The 27,617-nt window shown below is 43.5% G+C and overlaps 1 protein-coding gene across 2 annotated transcripts; it reads left to right on the top strand.

The window, feature by feature from the left end:
• The first annotated feature begins 548 nt into the window (after positions 1–548).
• CIDEA (cell death inducing DFFA like effector a) lies at positions 549–13,805 on the top strand. Of its 2 annotated transcripts, XM_059857825.1 has the most exons (6): positions 549–928; positions 4,880–5,036; positions 5,236–5,382; positions 7,505–7,686; positions 10,855–11,012; positions 11,488–13,805. In XM_059857825.1, exons 1-5 carry the CDS (start codon positions 564–566, stop codon positions 10,988–10,990), a joined length of 987 nt encoding a protein of 328 aa, XP_059713808.1. In that variant the 5' UTR covers positions 549–563; the 3' UTR covers positions 10,991–11,012; positions 11,488–13,805. The 2 variants fall into 2 exon arrangements, with proteins under 2 accessions (XP_059713808.1, XP_059713800.1); XM_059857817.1 differs by having other exon boundaries at positions 10,855–13,805.
• The last annotated feature ends 13,812 nt before the right edge of the window (positions 13,806–27,617 follow it).

Below are 27,617 nucleotides of genomic sequence, written 5' to 3'. Positions count from 1 at the left end.
AGTGAAGAAGACATCTAGCAGGTGTCAGACTGCCTGCAAAAGAAACCTGGACTGTAAGAGGTATCTTGAGTGGTCCTTTCTACCCTAAACATGAAAAGCAATTCAGGCAACCAAGAAACCAATTATTCCTGAGCCTGGGGTGCTGAGTGCTGGTGGCAAGGGCTTCTGGAGTCATTCCCTGATCAGCAGTGGCAAGGTTTCCTGTGCAGATCCTGGCCCTAGGTCAGGCTGTTGCCTGAGGCAGGTTCTGATGCCCCTGGCTCTATTTTTCCTGTTCAATAATTGCTGGACAGCTGTAGGCAACAAAGCCTGGTTCCAGAGCCCAAAAGGACTGTGAAGGACTTGTGTCCATGTGAACAGGAAACAATGCCTTTGTTGCTATGTAGGAAACAGAAGCCACTGCTCCCCTGCCCGTAGGAGTAACAGTAAATACCTCCACTACTGTACGCATTAATCCCAGCTCTAAGCTTATTCACAGGCCCTAAAATCAGAAGCTGAGACACTTAATCTGTTGATTTGCTCTAATGCCGGGCGGCCGCAAATGAGATTGGCTTCCCTGTTACATGAGCTGTAAGCAGCTAACGCGTAGAGCGCATCCCAGACACACGCTGAACAAAACCTTTCCTCTCCTTTCCGAGATAAACCACAAGGCGCTTCCTGAAGAAACAGCCCTTCCCAAAGAGCGCTCCCTGGCACCTGCTGCTGCATCCCTGGGACAGCGGACAAGCGCTGAGCCCCGCCAGGGCTGTCCCGGCCGTGCTCCCTGTCCCGGGGCAGGGCTCCTGGCGCCGCCGGGGGAAGGCGGGCAGGGAGGGGCCAGGGCCGGAGGAGGAGCCCCGCCCGCTGCACTTAAGCACCGTGACCGGCGCTGCCCCGCGCTCGGGCGAGCCATGGAGGTGGCACGGGATTGCGTGGGATCGCTGCTGCGGTGAGTGCGGGCACGCTCCCGCCCCTTCTCCATGCCCTTCCTTCTCCATGCCGCTCCGGCTGCCGGGGGTGCCCGGGGCTGGGCAGCTCTCGCTCGGCTCCGGCTGCCGGGGGTGCCCGGGGCTGGGCAGCCCTCGGTAGGTTCCAGCGCTGCCGAGCTGAGGGCGCGGTGCGAGGGCAGCCGGGGCGGGCGGGGCTGGTGGGGGATTAACCCCGATGGACGCTGCGTGGGAGAAGCAGGTCAGGACGGTGTCACAGCCCTGCGAGGCGGCTGAAGCCCTGCTGAGGGAAGCACAGGCAGGAGCCCTACCTGCCTTTGAGGCGTAGTGGCCTCTCGGCACCCGAGGCTGCTGACCACAAGCCCGGTGATGCTGTCACCGAGCCCGCCGCGGCCGGGGAGCCACAGCTCTGTGCGCTGCTCGGAAACCCATCCGCTGCCGCTGCGCTTGTGGCGGCTCCACAGCTCGTGTTTGAGCAGGAGAACCACGCTGCCACCTGGTTGAACCCCGAGTGTCCTGACTAATTCCCAACCTTTTTCTGTTTTGTTTTGGGTTTTTTGTTTTCTGTTGCTTTGCCTGGCTGTTACTGCTGCTGTCGCTGCCAGTGAACCCTAACCTAAAAATCAATCCGTGCCGTATCCTGGAGCGTGTTGTGCAACGCTGGTTTTTCTGAGTGAGGCTGAAGACCATTGCACCACATTCTTAGACAAACATATGGGGCATATTGCAAACAAAGATAAAGAGTGAAATATGTGTGCAGGGCTCAAGGCAGGCTTTTAATCCCCATGTCCTCATAAAGAATTAATTCATCTCTCCCACCCGATTTGACACTGGAGTGAATGCTTGTGGCGGCATTTGTAAGGCCCTCTCCAGCAGATTGTAGTTCTCCAAAACAAACTGGATAAGATGCTAGGGTTTGAAGGTATTTGATCTTTCAACTATAAAATAGTTTTGTATTTTCCACAGATGTGGGATTCCTTCTTCCTTTAGAGAAGAGCTAGGACTTGATCCTTTTGGCTTTAAAGATTGATAAAGCAATAGTGGATTTGTCTGTGTTTAACGTGTCACTCAACTTTCTAGTAGAAGCAACTGCACCTTAGCTCCTTTCCACCACTTGTTTCATGACTTACCTTGATCAGCTTTTGATAGGAAATTATTTTTGATAACTCCAGTTTAGGAGAGGAGTTCCCTGCATCAGGAATTGGTTTGACTATGTTTTGAGGACAGCTACAGCAAGAATGGATCTTTCTAAGAGCTGTGAATGTAGGCTGGCCTGTTTAATCCTGTGATCTAGGAAGGAGAGTGGCACGCGAAATAAAAACAAGCTTTCAGCAATAGGCCCAGAAATGGAAGGGTTCACACTCTGTTTATCTTGCTGCTTTTCATCATCCTGCTTTTTGTCTCCTCATTAACTGAAACGTCAGCCTGCCCTGGAGCCCAGACTCACTTCTTCATAAGCAGGCTTAGTTTAAAGATGATATTGACAGGTTTTATCAATATGTAGGTGAAATTTCACCACTGTTAAATAGCTTTGTAAGATCTTTCCTGTTCAGTGACTGTCTGGTGGTGATAATGTAAGCCCTGGTTTATTAATCTGTTTGTTTTTATTGCTCTGACTTTAGATAGAACTAGGCAGCAGTGTGGGGTGGCTGATCCTGACTCCTTGAGGAACTTCTGCTCAGAGCTTCGAAGTACAACTTCTAGAGTTGGCTGGGGTGAGCCCTGTTGGCTCAGGTCTTGCCCACGGGCTGTGTCCCTAACATTTCTCATTCTTTGTCAGCATGTATGTTTTGGCTGCTACCCTTATGCTTTGTCTTTTGTGAATGACAGCTTGGCTTAAGTAGTGGGAAAGAGAACTTTTTAATGGGACTGATATTGACTGTCCTCACAAAAATAAAAAAAAAAATTGGAGTGCTCACACGTATATCACTCAGGTTACTATTCTACATGCAAATTTTCAAATTTGTGAGAGGCAATGAGGTGTAATCAGCTGTGAAAGCTCTTGAAAGGCCAGTGCTGCACTTTTTGCCATCAGGGTGCCCTGTGAAGTGATGTCACCAGCCCCAAAGTAGATGAGCAGGCTTCCTTCCTGCAGGAGAGACTCAGTGATTCAGAATGTGAGCTGCCCACGACCAGTGGGGTGATTGGGGGCCCATTAACTTAGTCAGCAGAGAGATTGGCAAACAGGCCTGTCCTAGCAGGCTTCCCTTCTGTGGAGCTTTGGTGCCCTTGTCAGTGCTCCTGTCTCCATGCCCACCTCCCTGGCCCTCTCCCTTTTCCAGGAGGAACAGTGCTCATTAGCTCTTTAATGTGAAAGAGCGCTTGTTTCCTGAAAGCCAGGCTGGCTGCTCTGGCTCTCCAGCTTTGTCACAGGAAGGACAGAGGTTTCCATCAGCCATGTGTGTGTAAATGGCAAATGGTGAGAGCCACTCTCTAGCCAGGACTAGCAACAGAGTAAGAGCATGAGCTGGAACGAAACTGCTGAACTTTCTCCTCCTTTAAAAGAATTAAAGCTCCAATAATGCCAAGGAGTTTTTGTGGAAAGTGTAAACTTATTGTTTAGAGGAAAGGTGATAGCCCAGAAGAGTGGTTCAGAATTGGCTCAGTAAACCAATTATTTGCTGAAATCTGAATCTGGTCAGGCACAAAAATGACGTTCTGTGCATTCCAAAAATATGCTTATAGACCAGATAAGAGGTGTGGAAAAGATATTTATTCTGCATGGTTGGTGAGGATTTGCATAAAAGGTGTGACTGGGGCATTCTAAGTCAAGTTACTTTATACCATCTCATTGTATGTTGTTCTATGAAGTCCTGTATTTGCTCTCTGGCTGCAGATAAAGGCTGGCAGTTCCCTCTGTCCTCAGTGAAAGTGTCTGAGAATAGATTTTACTACATAAAGTTGACTTTTTACACCTATGAGGGTGAACAAGGTGGGGATGCATCCCTTTCCCACCCCTGAGCAATTCAGCATGAAGGAGCCAAAGGTATATACAGAGGGTAAAGTCCAGGAGTGTGGGAGACAAAATATTGCCTCCCTTTGAAAGACTTGGCAATCAGTCCTTCCCAGGTGTAGGGGAAAATGCCATTTCTGGCAGGCTGAGTATTGACTTAGCCATTATCATTTGGCAGAAAAAATTGCCACTAGGTGTAGATGAGAGCAGATCTGTACATTGGTGTGGGAGTAGGCTGTTACTGGTGTTATGTGCTTGGTTTGCCAAAGGTAAATATGCAATTGCCCAGAAAAATTTTTAATCTTTCTAAAAGTGTTTTAATTCTTCCAGCCTTGCTCTCAGCCTGCTCCCAGACTATGTATTTATGTACTTGGATATTAACTTTGATTGCATTTAACTCCTTCTGATACAAGCCACTTATGTTGGGCTTCTCAAAACCAGATGGAGTTTTATAGGCTGCAGATATAATTTACAAACCAGTGCCTTGACTCTTCGAAGTCAAGTGTAGCTGTATCACAAAGCTCTGCATGCGTTCTGCCAGCGGGTGCTTTCAATGTGGGCAATATGTTCAGACTTCCTAAAACAAACCCATATCTTAACACACAAGACTGCTTTCAATTAATTAGGTATCTCCCTGAGTGTTTATCTTGTAAATGAAGAGAATGAGCTAAGTAACTGAAAGCAGTAAGAGCTGCTGCCTTTTAAATTCGGTTTTACAACCCATCAGCTTCGCTGTGATTGTGACCTTGACGTCAGCCGAGCTAGAGGTGTCTGCTTGAAATTGTATTCATTTTAAAAGTCTTTCCAAATGTCATGGGCAAGAGAGTTCAGAGATACCACATCTGTAGGGCACTGCAGTATTTAGTTTTGAAATTAAGCTCCAAGAGTCTTAATGTGATCTGTGAATTACTTGAATAATGTGATTATGTCAACAGTCTTCCTCCTTCTCGCAGTACTTGACATGACTGCTTTTGTAACTCTGAATTTTTATTTGTCTTAGATCTTTCATATCCATGGGAGCATCTATAGGAGCAGTAACCAAACAGACACTGTTCCCTCCTCTCATGCCTGCAGGGCGCCCTTTCCGTGTGTCCAACGCCTCCCGCAGCAGCCGGAAGGGAATTGTTGCAAGCAACCTGCAAGAGCTCCTCAGCAAGGTACAGCAAACAGTCCCACTCCGACTGAATGAGGCTCACAGGGAATACAGTATCCCAGAAAGACAGCCCACAGACTCTTGTTCTTCTAAAAAACAAGAAAAAAACCAAACAAATGTCACTAGGGAAGTATTTCAGATAAGTGAGTCTAAATATGAAATGATTCTTTAGAATGCTAAAATCTCCTGGGGTTTTTTTTCAGACTTTGGATGCCTTTGTTATAACTGCTGGAATAGTTACTCTGGTTTTGGAAGAAGATGGCACAGTTGTGGACACAGAAGAGTTCTTCAAGTCCCTGGATGACAATACACACTTCATGGTTCTAGAAAATGGACAGAAATGGACACCAGTAAGTGTTTACTGCTTCTCCCTCATGTGAGTAGAAATGGATGGAGGAATGTTTGTGGCTGCTGAAACTGTTGGAAAGAGGGGAGAAGAGGAAGAAAAATTCCTCTGAAGAGGTACGGTGTAAACTCTTTGTGGAGCCTTCCTGGATGAAAAATCAAGTTCCTATTTCTTATAGTCCCTTGTTTGGACATAGATCTGTTGGCAATCTCCATAAGGAATTGAAGTAAAACATTGCAACTGAAAAGACTTACGGGGAAAGTACCCTGCTTTTAGAGAAGCTCAGAAATATTTGTTCTTGAGCCTTTTTGTAACATAAAGAAAATTAAGGCTTTGACTCTGAAGTTAAAAAAATACAGTGTCTTTGAAAGATTTAGACTGTAAAAATGCTCAAAGTAATATAAAGCAACTTCTGCCATCTGAGGGCAGTTATAGTTAATGATAGTTAGAAAAATGCCTTGTTGGATTTTGCAAATAACCAGAAGTTGGCATCAGAACCTAATGTTAGTCTGCATGCCTCAAGACTTTAAGAACTATTAAAACTGGCTTGCTTTAGCCTTCTAATCATATTCAGTATTTGATTTGTTCTTTTTTGGGGGAAAGAGCCATCTGTACATTAATAACATAGAGTCAAGCTCCTAACTGTTTTTCCATGAGATGGTTGTTGCTGAAAAGCTGGCATCAGAATTTTTTCTACCAGCTGCAGAGCTGGCTATGATCAGGGACACCATTTTTGTGCCTGCACACATACAGCTTAATCATGTGGTCCTGTTTTCCCAGGCTCCTGCTGCAGTGTGGGCTTCTACATTTTTCCCCCAAATACCTCACTGGTTTTTCAAGCTCTGCATGTGGGGCAAGGGCTCCAAGGGCAGAAAAGGAGTTGCAGCCAGGGTGTGACTCCACCTTGCTCCTTTCCCCTGTCTCCTGTCTGGCATTGCAGCAGCACAAGTTTGGAGGCAACCCCTCTTCAGAATGTGCTGAGTGACAACAGAGGGATTGTCACAGCTTCACCAGTCACCTGGGGTGTAGCACCAGCCCTGTCCTGCTTTATCCAAATATTCTGGCTGCTAATGGGGTGTGGGGAGATGCTTCCAAGCACACCAACTGTTCGTACATGTCCAGAGCTGTTGTTGATAGGGGACCCTGTGGCTGGAGCTTGGAGGTTATCAAAGTAAAACAGGCATAAAATTGCTGGCTAATGATGTACTGCTGTGTTTAACTTTGTCTGACTTATCAGGACACTGTCTGAGGGCTGGGGTGTCAAGTACAAAAAGGCCCAGTCTTACACAACTTAATTGCTTCATTTAGCCTGCAGAAAACAGCCTGGCAGCTGCCAGGTCGTTAACCTTGAGCGGAACGTGCTGAGCAGAGGATCCCGTGTATCCACTAGATGTCTCTGTGGATGTGGGTTCTCTTTGCTATTTTCTTTTTGGTTTTCCTTTCCTGAAGCACACCCCTGCAGCAGACAAGGGCTGCTTTCAGTAAAGGAGGGTGCATTTAAGGTGGAAGATGACTTTTTATGCTCCCTCTCCTTTGCTTTTCCTCTTAAAATCTCATTATTAAACCTTTGGCCCAATCAGCAGTGGTTCCCTCCCTGTTTTTCTTTTTAGTAGGAAGAAAGAGATGCTGTGAGCCAGATTTTGAAATGAGTCCCTGACTTTTCACAGATGTCATCTTTGTAGCTGTCTCCAAGAGTGCTCATCAGTGTTGTGTTCCTGACTAAGCAGAAGGACCTGATGTCATCCTGGTTATTTGGTGGCCTAACCTCGCTGCCTCAGAGAAGCCAGAATGTACCAGGATAAATAAATGGCAGGAAGATGGTCCAGTGGTATTACCTGTGGCTTCAGTGTACTCTGCTACAGAAAATAAATATTCAGGAGGCGCTCTGTCACTCTAGAATTTTAGTGTCTGTTTGAAAACTTCAGAAGCCTGTTCAGGACTTGAAAAACAATACATGAGCCACAGACCTCCTTCTCTGTGTGATAACGCTTATAATTCTAGTTTAGAATTGACCAAGAACTAGCCTGGAGTAAGCAAAGGTGCTTCTGAAGATCTGCACGGTTAACAATTGTCTTGCTGCAGTTTCCTGTGTCATGGTACAAACTGTCTCTCTCTTTTTAAATCAGACAAAAAATGGAGTTGTCGCTGTGAGAAAAAAGAAGAAAATGGGAGTAGCTAACATCACATTTGATCTCTACAAACTGAACCCTAAGGATTTTATTGGCTGCTTGAACATCAAGGCAACCTTCTATGAGATCTACTCTATCTCATACGACATCAAATGCATGGGAGCTAAAAGTGTGTTACGGTGAGTATGTTTCTACTACTGGGCAAGTGCTAATGTAAAAATCTGTGTTTGCCATTGGCTCTGTGAAGCAGGTGTGTTGATAAAATCAATATTTTTTTTTCTTACCTATTGGTCAATATGCTGACCTTTTGTCAGGTGCATAGCTGACTGGTAAAAAAACTTCTTTGGCTTTTTATGATGGAATCCTAAATTTCCACAGAGGCAAAGCTCTTAACAGCTTGTATTTACTGAAAGGGTGTAAGTAGGGTTTCTTTGTTCTGCCGAGGGAATTTCCTCATTTTTCCTTGACTACTTTGTCTGAAGAATGCAGGAGGCTGGGGAAAGAAGCTCTTTGAAGAGGAGACTTCAAGGGGATGAAATGAAAGGAATTTGAGATCTAATGTTAGGGGTCTTAAAGCTTGCTCAGACATTGCAGCTCCTGTTTGCCAGATTCACCACTAGAGCTACATGGAGGCAAAGGAAAATAGAAGAGAGATGACACTCTGCTTTCCTAATGTGGATTTGTCATCTGTAGTAAAACTCTGTGGTACCACTGTTCTTAAGCCAGCTGGTGTGGTCTCTAGGCTAGTGAAGGGAGCCTGTCAAGGACCATTGTCTCCTGCAGGACTGACCTGCTGTGGGCTGTGAGTTTGGTTGATCTGCCTGTTGGGAAAAGCTGTCTTATTCAGGGCAAAATAATACCTGTCCAGTTCACTGTTTTCAGCAACGAGTTGAAAGTTGGTGCCTTGTCAAGATCAGCTGTGTTCTGCCCTGGCTCAAGGAGACTCCTGAGTTCAGACCCCTTCCCAGAGGTGCTCTGCTTTGACAGCTGTTTAAGCTGCAACCCCAAGTTTCTTTGCCTGACTTTTAGAATTCTGGTTGAGACACAGTGGTGCACTGCATTTTATTACTGGAGGACCAGACCTGACAGACAGATGTGTATGTCATCAGTGATGTTTTGACTTGTCCTGAGTGACATGTGGCCTTTAGATGAAGCAGTCTTTAGGCAGTCCTTCCTCTCCTGATGCAAGTATGCTGATTAGCTCTGTAATGCTGATCTTCCCTGTCCTTCAGTCTCACTGACTTCTCCACTCTACTTGGGTGGTCCTTAAGCTTTCAGGCTACAGCTGGTGTGGCTGGAGACAAGACTCCTCTCTGGTCAGGATGGAGTGATTATCCAGCAACGTGCTGCACCCACCTGTAACACAGATTTCCTTAGGGTTTCTTCAAAGCAGAGGTTTGCCCTTGGACAGCTGCATTCCTCCAGTTCTTATGTTTGTCAAACTCTCTGGAGCCAAAACAAACTCTGATCTCTGCCTGCCTGCTATGGAACTGAGTATCAGCACTGGAACTTGTGCTGCTAAGGAGAGTTTGAAGTGACAGTTCTGCCTCCCTGCCAAGACAGGGCAGCTGGTGAGAAAGGAGCGGTGCTGGCAAGCAGCTGGAGTAGCTGTGGAGTTCTTCTGGAAGCTCTGTTATGCTGCAGGGTTGAGCTGTAAGGGAAGTGTCACTGCCAGGGTGGGGTGGCAATCTGCTAGCAAAGAACAGGGTGACAGAAGACATAACCTTGGGTACCCTTGAACACAACAGTGACATGGCCTGTCTCAACTTGCTGTTGAAATCAGAGACAGGATGTCAGGATCCTGGTGCAGTCCCTCTGCTAATGAGTTGCAGATTGCCAGCTCTGATGCCCTCTGCCCGAGCCCGCATGCGGAGTGTGGAGGGAAAGGACTGAAAAATGCTGCAGCTGTTCATGCTGGGAGGGGCTGGAAGCCTGCCAGGTCTGATTAGTGCATTTCCCCTGGTGGTGTTTCCCTGTAGTGTCCGACTGAAGGATCAAATGTCCCCTTCAACAAATAACTTGCTCCGTGGCTTAAGTGGCAACTGCTCCTGTGTGCAAGTGACACACTGCAGCTGCTCAAAGCCCAGCACCAGGTGCAGCTTTCTTTGCAACTGCAAAGCTCCTTGGCCTCTTCTGTGTGCTGGAGGAAGAACAGGCTGCAGTGGCACGTGTGGGAAGCATGAATAAGGGTACAGTGTTCTGTAAAGGCTTCACAGGCTCTAAGCACAGGGTATCCTGCTATGCTGAGGCATTGGATTTCAACTGCAAACCTTTCATGACAGTGAGGTTAAAAATTAATTTGTAGGAAGAAGATTTTTTCCTTCTCTGCTTAAGCTCAAAGGACATGTGAATAGAAGCAGGGGGTTCACAGCTGCATGTTTTCTTAGACAAGAATTCAGAAAATCCTTTTTTTTTTTTTTTTTTTTTCCAGAAGAGAGACTGCTCTGGTTTCTGAAGATTCAGAAACTGATCCCATTCCAGTCTTGGAATGGTTCCAGTTTTTTTGTACTGCTTCCTAATGCCTCAGCATCATACTTGAGTGCCCTCCTAACTTCTGGGGGATGAGACTCAAATGTAGCTCTCAGTACTTGTGTCCCTGCTGTTTCTTGCGGAATGGAAGACGCAGTTACAGCTAAGTTGAATAAATGACCATTCAAATATGACTTCCTCTTTCCCTGTGAAGATCCACAGTTTACATTGTCAACCTCTGATGCTTGCCTGGTGTTCTCTTATGGATTTGTACTGATTCTTACACAGCACTATATCCTTGAATGCTGTTTTTATCAAATTTGTAGAAATAAAGTAGTTGTGAGCTGAGAATTCTTAAAGCTTGCCGCTTGGCCAGCAGTAATTTTCCTGCTTCACCCCTTTTGCTGTTGAGTACCCACTGTAATGTGATTGTTCAGCTTCAGATCTAATCAGGTTTGGTCTGTGGCTTGTAGATACACACACGGTTGTATTAGTGAATGACAAAGGTGAGACGTGAGGTGAGTTTATGCTGCAGGAATGCTGCTCCCAGGCAACAAATCAAACAACAATCCAAGTTGTTTTCTGTGGTACTGTGTGATGGTTTGAGTGATGACTTTGCAGAAGGCCTGTAAGCATCTAGCAGGATGTCAGTCTGCTTTGTGGAATGTGATTTCTGGTCCTGCCAACATGTCAATAGTTTTCTGTCCATCGAGTATTTTCTCTAAAGAAGTTACAAAAATGGCCATCTCCTCGGAAGTGAAAAGGAATAAGAGGGGTTTTTAAATATATTGACTTAACTCATCATAGTGTGGGTGGAAAGGGGTAATGTAATCTTGCTGGTGACTTTTTTTTTCTTAAACAAATTACTTTTCTTCCAGGAAAGTGCTCCAGCTAATGTCCCATGCAGCACAAATAACTGGACAGTTTCTGCTCTATTCTGGAACATACATGTTGCAGTTGATGGGTGAATATGATGAAGAAGACATGTGCATGAGATCCAGGCGGGAGCAGTGACCGCAGCTGTGCTCCTGATGTCGAATCCTTTTGCTCAAAGCCGTTCTCCTACCCAGCTCTGGTTGTAACAATGTTATAGCAGGGGGATGTGCCCTAATGTGAACTAACACTTTTCCTGTTTGGGAGTGCTTGTAGGCCTTAGTCATGAAGTGTTGGATGTCTGCAGGCTCTGAACACCACAAAGAGATGGATCCCTAATGGCTGAGAATCTGGCAAAAGGAGAGAGGGGGCAGGGTTTTGTCCCAGAAATTCAAAATTAGGAATAAGTATACTTGGAAACTTTAGTGCTTTGTAAGCAATGGAATATTTTTTGCACCAGTCAGGACATTGGGGGATTTGTGTGGTTACTTTTTTTTTGTTTTGGTGTTCTGCTGTTGTTGTTTGTTTTTCATGGCTATCTACTTGCATTCTGAACAGACTGGGCTGTAAGGTGAGGGCATGGGGACTGTAGGGTTTGTTTCTTTGTTAGCTTTAATCCTTAACAGTGCTGGCATTAGTGTGAAGCTGGCATTGAGGTGAAGTGTACCTATTTACTCCTGCTGACAATGGAACCAAGCAGTGCAACTTCAGTCTCACTTCAGTGACTGACTCTTCTCATGAAGTCTAATTGGAGATTGTGCAAGCACTAAGCAGAAGGGTAAAGTTTAGCCTTCTGAAGTTCCCTTGAAACAAATAAAACCTTTTCATTATAATTCTTTATTTTTTTTTCCAAATCTTCAGGATGTTCAGGTTATTACAGCTCACACAGTGGAAGAACCTGATACATTTTCTTAATAAATCTGATGCCCAGTTCTGCCTGAGCATTGAATAATCTGCCATGAACATGGTTTATAAACAATCTGCTGAAGCTTTTTCAGGTTTAAACCACCACACTGCAGTTTTTACTGTTACTTGACACTAAGTGTCAAGTTGGGCTTGAGGTGCATGTAAGAGGTGCTGGATGTTTTGTTGCCCTTGGGTTCAGGGGAGAGCAGCAGGACACTGTCTAGTCTTGCATAACATACATGTATGCTCTAAAGTGAGTATTTGTGGTATGATGATCCCCAAGACAAGCTGTATTAGAGGACAAAGTAATGCTTCCTGCAGTTTATTCAACTGTTGCTATGCCCAGCTTTCAGTAAGCTTTTCCTCAGCAGTGTGAAAAATTGAGAACAAGTACCCTTAGGCATCTTGTGTCAAAATGCAGACCCATGGTGGTGGTGGAATAAAAGCCCAATTTTGGTTGTTCACAGGTCTAGCTTTTGAGGTTTTTGTTTGCTTGCACGTGAAGAACTTTAGGAAGGCTGAAAGCTGTTAAGGTGACATCAGATGCAGGAAATGTGTCTGTCCTGACAGTAGGTGCCACCTAGTAAGAGAAGCTCTGGTGCAGAGAGAACAAGTGGGATAGGGAAATCAGTGAAAGTAACAGGGAAAAGACCACTCTGGACCCCACAGTTCTTGCCATGCCTCTGAGACAGGAATCCATTAACTCTGTGCACCAACTGCACTGACCTGATCTGCTAAAAGAGAAGCAGAAAGGTGGGAAAGATGAAGTGTCATGGCTGGTGGTGTCTATTCTGACCTTTTAGCTGGGTCTGTTCACTTCAGAGGTCACTGATAGATGGGAAAATTGCTCTTACTTTTAGCTGCAAACCTCACCTTCACGTGCTTATTTTTTCCTTCCCTCTATGAGTGGGGCTATGCCAGTTGGAACTGCATCTTTCAGATCACTGTTGAGAGGAAAGGCAGCCTAAACCCAAGTGCTGAAGGGACTGATGGATACAATTTTTGGTTGGTCTCTGCTCATCTCTTAAGCGATGGTATTACAAATAAATAGACAGCCAAGAAAAGCTTTGGTTTTTTTTCCCTAATTCCTGTTGTTTCCCATCTACTGCTGAGCAATTGCTGGAGGAGGCAGAGGGCGTACTTCTCCAGATAAGGGGAGGACTTGTTCTTTCCTAATTTCTCACAGGAGAAAATGTCTGGAGCTTGCAGCACTGTCAGGTGTCCTTCAGAAGAAAACAATAAACTATTCTGGGAGTAATGAGAAAGCTTCCATTTTGATATAACCTCTTTGTTTTATCTGTATTTTTCTTGACACCCCCTGCATAAATGATTGTTGCCATGTTAATAGCTGGCCAAAGTCTTTCTTTCCCTGTCAAGGAATTGCATTTAACTGACTTTACAAGGACACAGTAATTAATTTTTTTCAGCCTTTAAGGGCCACTTATTCTATTAAAACAAGCATACCTCTTGAAAGCAAATTCTCTTAAATGCTTCTGTGAGTATTTATGTTTCCTATGGTGGGAGCACCAGTATTAAAAGAATGTAAAACAACCCGAATAGCTCATTGTTGCTTTGTTTGAATTGCTTCTTCAATATCTGTAGTGCAAAAGTTTGTGCATGTCTGAACAGTGCAGATCCCAAATTCCAGCCTTCTCTAGCCACAGGCAACTGTTACAGGACTAACACACCACAATTTACAGTGGCACTCTCTGGGAATCCAGCAGTGATCTGAAAAGCTAACCTGCTATGAATGTACAATGTTTTTAAGCAGCTGTTCCTTCAACAGCTTAACACTTAAAACTTAAGCTGCTGCAGTTCCTGTGTGCAGCACTCTCTATCTTGGAGCAATTCCCTCTGTTCAGCTGTTTGTATTTTGAATTAAAGTAGCTCAGCTTTGATATTTTCTCAAAATGGGAGGAGTGTCCTGGAAGTTGTCTAAAATTGTTTCATTGCTTCTGAATCTGGATCTTTCACAGGCTTAGTATTTGGAGGTGATATTTTCTACTGTACCAGCTTCTTTCTGGAAATAAAGTTCTGGCTTTGAGTCAAACTGGAGGAGTTGTTTGTCATTCTATGAGTTGGAACCAGTTTGATTTTTTTTTTTTAAGTAGCATGCTTAAGAAGAATAGCTTTTACTTCAGCTGTATATTGTATGCAGCACAGAAAAACTTTGGCACTATCTACCTTTTAGAAAACTATATACCCGTGCTGTACCTTATCTAGCAAGACACAGAAAAACTGAAAACACAGGGGCTTTTTACTGCAGGAATGTGGAGAAGCAGCTAGATTTTTCCACTTGGCATTTTTAGCTTTAGTTTTATTTCCCATAAACTCTGTTAACCTGCACCTATTGCTGTTGCAGGCGAGGCTGGGAGCACTGATGTGCAGAAGGTGTGGAACACGTTTGCTGCCTCCTTGTTTGCACTGACCCTTTTTGCCTGTTGCTTTGCATCACTTACTGACAATGCACCAAGTCCTACTCTCTGGTGACCAAAAAAGGAATTTTCACTCAAGTAAGAGATCTTGTTGACTCAGGCACTGCTCGTGTTCTGCAAACAGAGCAAAGTTGCTTTCTTCTCTACCAGAATGAAGAATCTAGTAGCTTTCATCTGTGTGCAGTTTATCATTACTTCATTTCCTTCCTTTCATAAACCCCTGGAAGTTTTCTCACACCTTCCAATTCTTTCAGGAGAAAGCCTTTCTGTCCAGGGAGAGAGGAAAAGCCAGGGTCTAAATTCCTTAGATCATTTGGAATATGCTGTAGGAAACATTATGAATCCCTTCCCTGCAGAGGAGGGAAGATAAAAGCAGGAATACTGGACTTTGAACTGCAAGGTTTTTTTTCAGTGAAGTGTGCAGAGAGGTAGGTATTAACAGTTTTGGAAATTTTGGTGTTTCTGAATTTTAAACGTGAAGAAAACTTCATATGAGAATTCCTAACTGGCAGAAATATAATTCTCAGTCATTTCAGTGTGCTTCTTCCCTGAAATCACACTTGGACTAAAGGCACAAGCTACTTAATTAAAAGTAAAAAAAGGTTGAAAACTGAAGTACAAAGCATATTTTTGACTTGATGCCCCAAGGTTTATTAGAGGTCTTATTGTGCTTAACATACCACTTCAGTTATGTATCAGCAAGTATCCTTGTGGGGCTTAGAGTTTATCACTGCTTTCTCATTGACATATATGTAGCTAAGATATTTTTAAGTGTAAGGATTGTTGTTTTGCTAAGTGAAAATATACAGCATTTCCCTACATCACAATTTTAAATCTCAGTATTTTACCTTGCTGTGAAAACTGAGATGGGTGAAAATTGCATTCAGTGATGGCAATATTTTCTGCTGTGTGGTGCCAATTTTAAGGAACATCGTTCATTAATAAATAATGTAGTGGCTTTGGATGTTGTCTCTATTCATTTCCAGAATAACTAATTCCTGAAATAATCATTAATAATAATGAATCTATGGCCTGGCACAAACTGTTTCCAAATGCTGGACTGTGGCAGTGAAGTAACTGGATACTATTTTGTGGCTCTGAACTCTAACTCCCTACTGCTGACTCACTTTCTGGCCTCAGAGGAACTGTGCAAACTGTGTTTCCTTTCATACAAAAGGTTTGCTTTCCTCCATCTTTTGTAAAAGTTGCAAAAGACTACAGAATACTGAGCAGAGGAGATAGAAGGGTTCGGTGATCTCTGGAGCTCACTAAACACTGTCAGGATCAAGGACCTCTTTATTTTACCTCACAAAACCCCTCTGCAGTCATTTACCTAGAGATAGAGTAGTAGACATTTGACTGCAGGGAAAAAATTAATTTAATTTAGTGAAATATCATATGTGTCTAGTTGAGGATTAATTTAAGCTTGAGGGGGGTTAGCATGCAAGTGTGATTTGTCTGTTGCTCTTCTATCTAACAAGTACATCTTGGATATAGCTCAAGGGACAGTTTGCAGAGCTTGACTAGTGGAGTAGTGCCCCTCTAGTGAGGGAATCACCTCTGGTTTCTTGCTGTGGGAAGGCACAGATCAGAGCTGTGTTTGGCCCAGTGGCAAGCCTTTGGCACTGGGAATTAGAGGGATGCTGTGGGGGTGGCCCCTGTGTCGTTCAGAGCTCCTTCCCTCTGGCTCTGAAGGGAACCCATCATTGCCCAAAGCTGAGACCCTCAGACAAGCTGCTGGTGTCCCTGTGGAAACATTATTTAAGAACAGGTAAAAAATGCTGGGCAGCAGCTGTGAGAAAGGACTGAAAAACATGTGGGAGATAACCTGCAGACATCAAGGTCGGAAAAGAAGTGTGAGGAAGCACTACACGTGCCAGACAGAGCTTTCCCTGCAGCCTGTGGGAGGAAGATGCTGGAGAAAACATCCACCCATGGAGCCCTCCTCCTCCCAGAGAGGGGCCCATGCCTTGGAGAATCTGCAGCCACGGGGAGCCCATGGATGAGGAATTGTTCTGGCAGAGCTGTGGCCAGTGAGGGACACGCTCTGGAGCAGCCTGCTCCACACGCTGTGGAAGGAAACCACTGCAGCAGGCTCTGAAGGATTGTACTCTGTGGGAAGGGCCCATGGAGGAGGAAGAGTGAAAAACACCAATCACTTGTTCTTTAAAATTTGAAAAGTTTAATAGTAATAAAATTGTTATAAAAATAGTAATACAATTAGAGTAATAATAATTTGGACAATTTGAATTAGGACAATATGAGACACTAAGAACAAAGAGTTGCGGACGTCCTGGTACCTTTTTCTGGGCAACACAAGCCCAGAAAAGGACACACGTTAACAGAGGATTAACCCTTAAAAGCAACAGTTCCTTGCATATTCATACACCTCGTACATGATGCATAAATTCCATCCAAATACAGGATTCTGTCCGGTCATGGTCAACTTCTTCCTCTTAACCCTAACAGTGCCTTCGCCTTTGAGGTGGGAAGTTCATTTCTTCTGGTAAGAGGGCAATAAATTCTTTTTCTCTAAAAGATTTAGGTGTCCTGTGGTTGCTATCTCGCTGCAAGTCCTTTCTTTAAAAAAAGTATCCTGCATAGCATAGTTTCTATTTTAACATTTTGTTGTAACCTAAAACTATATTTAACACACTACTTAAGAGAATTAATACAGCATTACTTTCTAACACAACACATATAATATTTGTTTTATTATTTGCTAAAAGCCAATCATAAAATACGCATTTTTCACAGCACAAAAGAATGGATGGGGAGTGATCATGGCCCCCATTCCTCTACACTGCTTGGGGTCAGGGAGAGAAGAGCTGGGAATGAAGGGGTAAAATTCAGCTTTAGAAGAAAGCAGAGTTTGGGCAAGGTGGTTTTGTTTTGTCTTTGTTTGTCTCCATCTTATTCTATTTTTTCTGAAATTAAATTGATCTTCCCTGAGTTCTGCCTGTTTTGCTGATGTCAGTAATGGATGAGGGGTCCCCCTGTCCTTATCTTGACCCACAGACTATTCTATCTTATTTTCTCCGCACGTTTGCTATGGGGATGAAGTGAGAGATCAGCTGGTGGTTGTGTGGCAGACAGCAAAATTTAACATACCACAATTTAAACAAAATTTAACTTATCACAAGCACAAAACAGAGGAAGTAAAAATAAGAAAAAACCCCAAGGTGCTGATGGTGGCCAGTGAAATTGGAAACAAATCTTTCGGAGTGATTTCTGAATGGCTTTTCACTGCAATGTTTGGAAGAAAAAAATACTGTCATATGCGAGACAAAGTTCATATTTTCACTTTACTAAGCTCAGTCTAGGCATGTTTTTTTCTAAGGTCACCCATCAGTCTGAATAGTTCATAGTAGGCCCCATTCCTAATGTGTTCTTGATTAGGAATATTTATTAATAAATAGCAATTATCACTGGAAAAAGAACTTTAAAATAGTACTGTTAGTAGTTTCATAAAACAAAACAACTAATAAGATGTAACACTAGAAATAAAGTATGCCTTAATAGATTCTAGAATCAGGATAATGCGTTTTATGCAGTTGCAATATAAAAAATGGATTGACCAACAGTTTTCTAAAAAGTCTGCTTCAATAATTAGCATACATAATGTATAGATTGGGGGGGGATTTTATGTAATGTAACTATTATAACAGGTTGGTTGTGATTGTCATGCATTAAAAAAAAAAAAAGAAAAACCTTAGATCCTCAGACAACAACTCTATTTAAGAAAACAGTAGCTTAATGATGTGTGTAGTCAGCCTATTATAGACCCAGAGAAATCTCAGACATCTAAGAAGTCCTTTAAAGTCCTAAACGTAATTTCTTATGACACATTTTTAATTGCACCATGAAGTCCATAATAATCTTTTATGTTTAAAACACTTCTAATTAACAAAGCATCTTCCCTTGCAGAGGCTCATAGCTTGGTTTGCTGCTGCTCTTTATTAAGAGTGTTTTCAAATAATCTTCTCCCATCTCAAAAATCAGGAGAGAATGTGCAAGAAAACTATAAATAATCTAATTTAAGTAGAAGGACTGCAGATTGATTACTGAGCTAGACAAACTGAAGTCTATGGTAAACTCTATTTTATTTCTGAGAAGCCAAATTGCAAATGCTGTAATTTCAGTGATTTCTGTACAGAATGTGCTCAGTGTAGGTGCTCTCCCAGCTGCAGCTCTCTTGCTTTCTTTCCTGCTTAGGGAAGTTGCTTAGAAAAGCTGCCTTGAACAGTTGCAGAATATTGTCCCAGTTTGCACCCAAGTGATCTTGCTTTCCAAATAAAAGTCACTATCTTCCAGAATAACCAAAGTGTTTTCAGAGATGATTAGTTATTCAAAAATAAATCCATTTTACCAGAAATCATAAAGTATTAGATAGCTGTTGCAAATATTCCAGTCTCCCAGAAAAACCATTTCATCTTTGGATGGGATGATCAAGCTGTTTTTCCTCATTATTACAAGCACTTTCTGCATACTACATTAGGATCAATATTTCATCTTGATAAGTGCTGTCTCTCATAGTTCCACCCTTGTGACCACTGAATTTAGTAAATAGTCCTCTCAATTCCTCCTAGTCTGAGCTGGCCCTGACATGGTACCGTGTTGAGATTTCGCAAGAGATGTGATCAGTGGAAACAAAGCAGGTTTTGTCACTTGCAGCACCAGCTATGGCTAAAGGCAGCAGCAATCTAACAGATAAAAGTCACTTTCTCTAACTGTTCTCTCTCCAAAGGTTTTTGAGTTTGGGGTTGGGGGTTTTATTGGAGTGGGAGGGTGGGTTTGGTTGGTTGGTTGGTTGGTTGGTTTTGACATTTTGGTTTTTTTTCACTGGAAAAATTCCAGCTGCTACATTCTTGTTCTAGCTTTTCTCTGTGCCTGATGTCACCAATTTCAAGCCATTATTTTATACCTTTGGCTGGTTTTTTTATACCTTGCCCTGATGGCCCCTTTACACATGAGACCTGTTATGTTGTTTCTCTTGTGGCCTTCCATCACCTATTCCAGATCTCCTCTGGCCACATTCAAACTAAAAATACTTCATGACTGAGGGGAGAAGGTTCAGGCGGAGGGGGTGGGCTGGTGTTTAAAGAAATACAAACGAGAAAAAAAGACATTTATATATGTCTTGTTCTATTTCATGCAAAGCCTTCTCACACAGAAATGATCAGCCTCCTTGTTTCACCTTGTAGCACTTTAGCACAACTGTCTCCCATGCTAACCAAGGTGGTGTCCTAAGACACTCCTGATTACTTGGAGCTGTGCCCAGTTCCTGACAGATCATACAGGCCACGTGTGACATAAAGTCCCGGCTCATTAACAGAGTCAGGACACCACAATGAAATAAATTTGCACAGCAGAGATGTATCTCTCTGCAAATCTTCCATGCACAGGCAACAACTGTGTCTCCGCACCCTTCCCACAAAGCAGTGGCATTCATTTGTGCAGGCAGTGTCTATTGGAGCCCCATATCCTCCCCCATTCTGGTTCTCTGTCCAACAAACCGACCGTGAAGTGTGTTATTCGCAGGGCCAGCAGTGGGCTGAGTCCTGGCCCTGGGCCACACTGACCTCTTACATTCCTGGCATTCAACAGCCTTTAGGTCATGAATATGGTGATGCTGCTAGTGGCTGCAGTCCCAGGCAAGGGTGAACACCCTCAGTGCCACTGCTGCAGAGTGCTTTCCTAAGAAAAATAATGTTCACTTCTTTCTCTGTGTCAGTGCTGGCTCGCTCTCCTCATTCCCAGTAGGTGACTCTTGGAGTATCCTGCTCACAGGGGGATGCTCCAGCTGCTTTTGTGCATCCAGTTTGAGGACACGTTCCTTCAGTGGCTGCACCCACCCAGCCCTGACAGTGCTGAGGGCTGTGCTGTTAAAAATAAGCCAGGCTTTGTCCAGTCATAGCTTGTGCTGTGCTGCTTGTCCTGGGGTTTGTGGACTTGTGAGGAATGGTGCTCTTCTCACAAATGTAATCTGAGAGGACCATCTGTGGAGCAGGAGAGGAGTGGTATGCTGGTCTGGGTTGGACATGTGTGACAGATGAGTGGGATCTGTGCTGGTGAGGGAAGGGTGGCAGCCAGGAGCCACTCACCACCTGGGAAAACAGGTGAGGAGGAAAACTGTGACTCACCTGAGAAACCAAAGACCTCACTGGAGCAATTTATAGTCAATTTTAGCTGCAAACCTGCTTTTACAGAAGAAGTGTTTCCCACAGTGGGATGAATCACTTTTACCTGGAGAGCTACACATTTCATCTCAAATATTGCTTTGCTTGGTAAGTGTTAAATAAGTGACAATCTAAATAGGATTCCAGCCCTTCATCTTAGAGGTCTATTGCTTCTTTTCTTTTTTCTCAGGGAATAAAACCATGAAAAGTTAAGTTTGTGCAATAAAACCTAAACCTGTCTTTCCCCCTTCCCCTCCTGCAGGTTGCAGTACAGATTTCTGCTGCAAGGGTTTTACCCAAGGGTGTTAAGGAGACTGAGCTGGATGGGATAAGATGCTTTAGCAACAAAAGACAAGAAAACTCCAGATTAAATCCATAGATTGTGCTTGGACCTGATCTGCTCAATTCTAAATCATCTGGGGAAAAAAAAGAACTGAACCGGTAAATCTCTGTGATTGTACAAAAATCTTCTAATTAGGCAGTTAATCGGGCTGTCAGGTGGACTGAGCTTCAGAAGTATTCCACGATGCTAATTTGAATAAGCAACACCTGATGCAATTTAATATCCGTAACTGCATTACACAGGAAAAACAACCCCTGTGTTTCCAGGGACAGGATTTAGTTTAGCTGGCAAAAGACATCTTGGAGGTAGTGTGAACAGCTCAGTGAAGGAAAAAGCTCAGCGGCAACCAGGAGGGCAAACATAAGGCATATTAGAAAATAGAAACAGGAGCAAGAAGCATCCTATAACACTGCATAAGATGATGGTCAAGATTTAAATACTCTTACTCCCATTTCACAGACGCTGCAGTAGAGCCAGTAAAGGAGGCTGATAAGCAAGGACTGTCACAGGAGTGCAGGGTCACACTCAGACATGGGGAGATTATTTAGTGTAATACTTTCAGCTCAGAAAGTAGGCAAAATTAAGAACAAAACCACTAAAACCTTCCCCTTACACACAGCTACAATGGTCATTATGAACTGGTAGTCACTGTTCCTCAAAACAAAAGAGTTATGGGGCACCAATTTCAGCTGTCAGCTCTACAACAGAAAGAACTACTCCCTCACAGAATGGAATTCAGTTGTGCCTGGAAGGCACTGCCATAGGAGACTTTGGAGGCTGAAAGTGTAACTGTGTTAAAAAGCAATCATATCACTTCAGGGATACTTGAAACAAACTGTTAAATATGGGGTCCAGATCCTTCCTGTGGTTCACCAAAGGTTTAATCACTGACTGCCAGATGCAGAAGGGCATTTTTGGGGGAGCATTACCATATTCTTTCTCTAGCATCCATCACTAACTACTGTCAGAAGTGCAATTCTAGGTTAGACAGATCTTCCATCTAATCAAGACCAGCTGCCATCAATGCACTCATCTGGTCAAAGCATGCTTTTTTTCCTAATAATCTTTAGCATGACTTCTGGTTAAGAGACCTTTTTTGTCCTTGCTCTGATGTCTCCCACACTCAAAATACCAGCACTTCATTGATAAGCTCTGCATTGTATTGGCATCTATTCAGAGCTGACTAAACTCCAAAAGCAAGCTGTCAATATCTCATATTCATTTTCCTCTTACAGCTGTACCACTCACTCACCACATGATACAGATAATGGGTGGTATACATTCCAGCTCAATTATGCTTTTATTCTGTCCTCCAAACAGATTGGTTCCCCAAAATCTTTAATGTGTAGAGGGGCTGGAGAGTTAAACACAGATAAATGCCTGCCTTTATTTTGCATTCCCATAGTCTTGGTTGTAGCTGTAAGGAAACACTAGATTGGCCCCTTTACTGACTCTGTTGAACAGAGTGCAGCCCATTCTCTGGTTCTGTTTGTTTGTGTAGCTAAGTGACCGATTAGAATGGAGGTTAAAAACACAGCCACACCAAACACACATTTCTGCCTGACAAAACAGGCAGGTACATGCTTCCCTCTACTCCAGGTGCTACAGCTATTGCATAAAAATCACTGTGACCAACTGTGCAAAAAGTCCTGGATGAGTAATTGTTAGCATTGAGGCTAAGCATGGGGAGAAACAAAGGGCTGAAAGAAAATACTCATTTCCAAAGGACAGAAAATATGTTACAAATCAAAAGACTTTAAGTGCTGGAAAGTGCAAAAGCACCCGTACTCAAGCACATGAATATTCAGGGTTGGAATAAAAGTTTTCCATCCATTTTGTCAAATAGTGATGGAAGTGTGTGAAAATGCAGCTTGAAACTCCTTTGGACCAGATGTGGAATTCCCCCAGTGTCTCTTCACAGTCTCTTGGACTTTGGACCTTAAGGTATTTTCTCCTAACTTGACTTAGTGACCTTTGCTTTAACATTACAAAGTTCAGACCACATCTTGTGGGCTAAAACAAACATCAGCAGTATCTCCATTGACAGCTACAGCTAGCAGCCGGAGGAGTGGCATTAAAACAACCCTCTGAATGCTGTGCTCAAGCATAGGTGGCAATTTGTGAAACCACAGCTGCCACAGCAACAAGTTTAATGGGTATTGGGGGGGGGGGGGTGACAAAGCAAGAAACTGTTTGAAAACCATATGAAATATATTGGATTTTCTGGGCAGAATACAAACTCCAAAACATCTGAGCTAAATGTGCAGTCTGGTGTTTGTCATAACAGACCATACACTTCTGAGTGTGTGTGTGTGTGTCTCACTGTCTCACTTCCCCTTTGAAATGTTTTTGTTGGGTTCTTGAGCTGTTTCTAGACTCATCTGCAGCTGCATTGTCTCTGTAACTCATGTGCTTCTTGTAGATTTTGTCACAAGAGGCTGATGGAAAAAGAGGTAGTGGTGGAGATGCACAGGTACACACTTGAACAGCAGCATGACTTCCCATGCTTGCTTTTCTCAGGAAGCCAGGTTAAAAAAAAATTATTTAAAGATTTTTTTTCCCTTTCTTAACTTGTATGAAACTCTTCAGACTAAAGAAGAAAGAGGAACTAGACTGGACTTTTCTCCTAAAAGTCACCATGGACTTAGTAGCATTTACTAGCCTGCTACAAGCTGTTAGAGTAAATCCACTATGTGAATTATATTATTGCTATGGTATTTAATGTAAGTGCTAACAAGCTTTATAACACATATTCTTAAATATTAAAATACAGCAAATTTGCCATTCTGAAAAAAGAAAATAATAGCTAACTTGTTAAGTGTCCTCTTATGGCATGAATTTCTCTCAAGTCCTTAAAAACTTCAGTAAATAAAATAATCTTAGCAACAACCCTGATATAAACTCAAATGTGTTTCCTGAAAAGCAGGAAGCAGCTTAACAATCATATCACATGACTAGTTAAATACAGAAGAACTTTTTTGGTTTTTTTCCAAGGCATTAAAGTAAATTTCCATGTGACTTTGTGGGACATGACTGTTGCTTCAGCTGCTATTACTGGAAAATCCTTTTGCTCTGCAGCACGGGCACTTTACACATTTTGTCCAGCCTGTGAAATTCATCATCTTGTAGAAATCCATTTCTATGTGGCCTGTGCACGAGCAAGGAGAACATGAGAAAACCTGAAGACAGAACACAGAAGGCTCTGCAACCCCCCATGGCCCCATCCTGTGACTGTGTGCAGCTGTTTCAAAGCAGCTGGGTCTCACACAAGATCAGTGTGAGTATTTAATTTGCTGCTGCTGTCTGATACCTTGTCAGTTCTGACCAACAGGAATAAAGAATCACATCACATTGGAGCCCATCCCATTGGAGCACCAGAGACTTGTCCAGTAGAATAAACTGTCTTGGATTTTTACCAGCTAGCAATGTCAGACTAATCCAGATATGGCCTAGCAGCCCGATCTTCCTCAGTCCATATCCTCTGTATCATAAATGGTCATGCCATTCCCTAAAACACAAGTTTTGACTTCTTCTAGAATTCAGTCTTTTGCTTTCACACTTGGGAGCAAAAGATACCATGAGGATGTAAGTAGTGTAAACTGATTGTTCAAAAGGCTGCCTGGAGCATGAATCTGCAAACTTGAGCTGGTGGTTTGAAGCTGTTGTAACACTTCACTAATTTTTCAGATTAAATATATTAATTAATTCTTTTTAACAGCAGAAATTAAATTAAAATTGCAAAAGGAAATAAATAAGGAATAACAATGAAGGGAGTAAATCTGCAAAAGAAATCTTAAAGTTCTTCTCCTGTTTTTTTGTTGGGTTTTTTTTTGTGCATGGTGGGAAAAAAAGCCATACTGTAAGTATTAAATTAACCTACGGGGTAAATGGGAAATTAAAAAAAAGACTATGAGTTATGAAGGTTAGAGGTCAATCTATATTATAGGTATGTGAGAAAGAGGTAGCTGAGAGAGCCAAATATAACAAGTGAGAATACATTGCACAGAATTTACAGTGTGTTTCTATATTAATCTGAATATACAATGAATCTCATGGGCTCAGTCAGATGAAGCATCCAGGGAGAAATTTAGATGCCTTAAAATTCCGAGAGGTGTTTAGTGGGGTTTTAAAATGCAGCCATAAATAATCCACAACAGTTAAGTAGCTAGGAGGATTGTGAAACACCTAAGTACCTTTAAAATCCCAGACCAAGTCTGTGGACACCTAAGAAGGGTATGCAGGCTTCTATGGACACAGGTTATAATGGCACCTTCACTTCCTGAATCAGCTGAACTATTAAGTAAACACAAGCATGGATGAAAAGGATTTGAAGGTACATCCACACTCAGTGACTAACAAAAGTGTCTTCTTTCAGATTACCAGCAGTAAAACACGGAGAAGCTGCAAGTTGATTCAGGACTGACTGAAAATTAAAAGTTATTTATGTAACTATAAAATTTGTTCATGGAAATTAGTTGGGTAAGCTGTGGCTCACCTCCATCAGGCACACAGCTCTACAGCCTTCTGTGTGTCTCAGTGGGTTGCTTTGCATGTGTGGGAAACGGGCTGAAGATTGGCCTCTAAATGTTGTTTGACCAACTGCTACTCACAAAGAGCAGGCAAACCTTTCAAAGATTATAAACATTGTCAGTGCAACTTATACCTCTCTTCAGAAGGCACGTGGATTAAAGGCTCCACTACAGTACACTCATTGCTTCTTTATTCCCCTTACTGCCTACCTATGTCCATTTGCTCCTTCTTGCTTTTATTCTTAAAATCTCATTTGATTCAGATCATCATATGGGTTTCACCTTCGGCTGGGTAATGTGATTCAAGGCTTGTCTCCACAAATGGAAAGGAGCAGAAAGGAACAGAGGCAGGGGCAGAAATCCAATGGCACACCCAGACAAAAGGAGCCTCTGCCCTGGCTCCTGTCAGTGAGGGCTCAGCCTGGGGTCTGGTGTGACACCCATCTCCACAGTCAGTGGGAGAGGCTCCGTGGGTCACTCCATAGAGAGGAGTTACTGCCTGCAAGAGGGTGGGAATCTCTAGGGGATAGAGGGGAAGAGCATCTATGGGATTGTACAAGACAACTTTTGGGATGTTTAGAGGAGGAATCAAAGGTGGGGGCAAGAGGGGATAAAGACAGTTTGATACAGAAAAATAAAAGGATACAGGGCTGCAGTGACTCAGTTGGGTGTAAACAGGCTTTTGGTGAATACTCTTGTCTGGCTATGCCTTGCACCTGATCATCTCGGTCTGTCTTGTCTTTGTAGACTGTATTTCAATTTTTTTTGGGGCGAGAGTGGTGCCTATATTCCATGTGTATATATGTGTATGGTGGCCTGAGTACCACCAGTCAGAGGTAGGGGTCACAAGTTGTGGGGGCCACAAGTCACAGGGGCCTGTGTGTCTTAGATGCAGCAACTGGAGAGACGAGAGCACACACTTTATGAGAATCTGCATGTCTGTGTGTGGTCTTTAGCAAACAGCAAGCCAGGGCAGGTGGGAGTCAAGTTTAGGAGTAGCCATGAGTCCAGGAAAGAAAGTAAAGAGGCCAGGGAATCTCTGACTTGGCTACTGGAGAGACAAGGGGTCCTTCTGAGAAGGCTGTGGTGGGGTCAGCTGCTGGAGTGGCCACAACTCTGCACTAGCTACCGGAGGAACTTGTTTGCCTGTTTGTATCTCTGTGTGAGGCAGATTTGTATCTCTGGGGATCCAGAGGTCAGCTACTGAACAGGCTGAGTGTCCTCAAGCCAGCACTGGACAAGGGAGCCAGAGTTCATAGCTGTAGATCTGATTACTAGCAACTAGAGTGGAACTACAGGCCTCTGGAATAACATTTCTACATGCCAAAAACTGGAAAGACTTGGCATCCAGGTGTTAACAACAGAACAAGATTAGTGTCTCAGGCCTGCTATAGAGGGATTCATATTGTACAAATGTATGCAAATACATGTTTATTTTCCTTTAATGGGCTTCTGTCCTGATCAGCCAGAGAAGGGAACAGGATGGGGCCATTAATGCTGTTTGGTTTTGGGAGCGCTGTGTTTTCTGCCTGGGTCAGTCGACGTGGCCAGCCATGTCTGTATCTGTATCTGTATCTGTATCTGTATCTGTATCTGTATCTGTATCTGTATCTGTATCTGTATCTGTGTGAGCCTACTGGGAACACACACCCAGCCTTGCCACTACCTGGATCTGGGAACCTACTGGGTTTTAAGAACTGGCATACCAGCAGCAGGTGAGAGGATGGCAAGGATGAACAGTAAATGGGAGGGTTTGCAAAGTGTGGGGAAAGCCAGGCCTGGAAGGCACAGTCAAGGACATATAGAGTCAGGCAATGTCCAAGCCAACCTCACTAATCAGGCTGCTGAATAATGCCTTGTTCATGGATCTCTTCCAAAAATGCAGATCACACACAGAAGGACACTTATTTTGAGTCCTTCGGCAGAGAAAAAGGCACACAGTATCCAGTCCTCTGCTAATGGCTGCTTGCAAGGCAAACATGCTGATCCTGATCCTCCAGCTGCTTCCTTGGTGTCAGAAAGAGAATTGACTCAGCCTAGCATGGTGCATGGGAGCTACTTGGAGGTGATTTGCAAGATGCTGCAAGCCCTGCTGACAAACATTTGTGGAAAGGCAAGGCTGGAGCTGGGAGCACAGAGCCAAGATGACATTGCTGGTGTCACAGCAACCTAAGGGCAGACAGGCAGCAGGTGGCCTCCCAACACACAGATTTTTGGTTATTTGGAGGTTATGCATTGATTGGTGGGGGCTACCTTGACTGTGTTCAAGCTGTAGAAAGCACCCAAGATTGTTCTCCACAAGAGCCCCAGCTGGGCCACCTTTCAACGAGTGGATAAGGAGGTTCTGTAACTCTGGCCTCAGGGCTGCACTTGCAC

This window comes from Haemorhous mexicanus, chromosome 1, assembly GCF_027477595.1.
Source record: "Haemorhous mexicanus isolate bHaeMex1 chromosome 1, bHaeMex1.pri, whole genome shotgun sequence".
Taxonomy (NCBI): Eukaryota; Metazoa; Chordata; class Aves; order Passeriformes; family Fringillidae; genus Haemorhous; species Haemorhous mexicanus.
This window is presented reverse-complemented; position numbering and strand designations above follow the sequence as displayed.

Bases quoted from the DNA above. Each gene is read 5' to 3' on its own strand.
- CIDEA (XM_059857825.1), top strand. From the start codon at position 564: ATGAGCTGTAAGCAGCTAACGCGTAGAGCGCATCCCAGACACACGCTG. The intron at 5,383-7,504 runs GTAAGTGTTTAC...TTTTTAAATCAG, and splicing joins ATGGACAGAAATGGACACCA to ACAAAAAATGGAGTTGTCGC. The intron at 7,687-10,854 runs GTGAGTATGTTT...CTTTTCTTCCAG, and splicing joins GGAGCTAAAAGTGTGTTACG to GAAAGTGCTCCAGCTAATGT.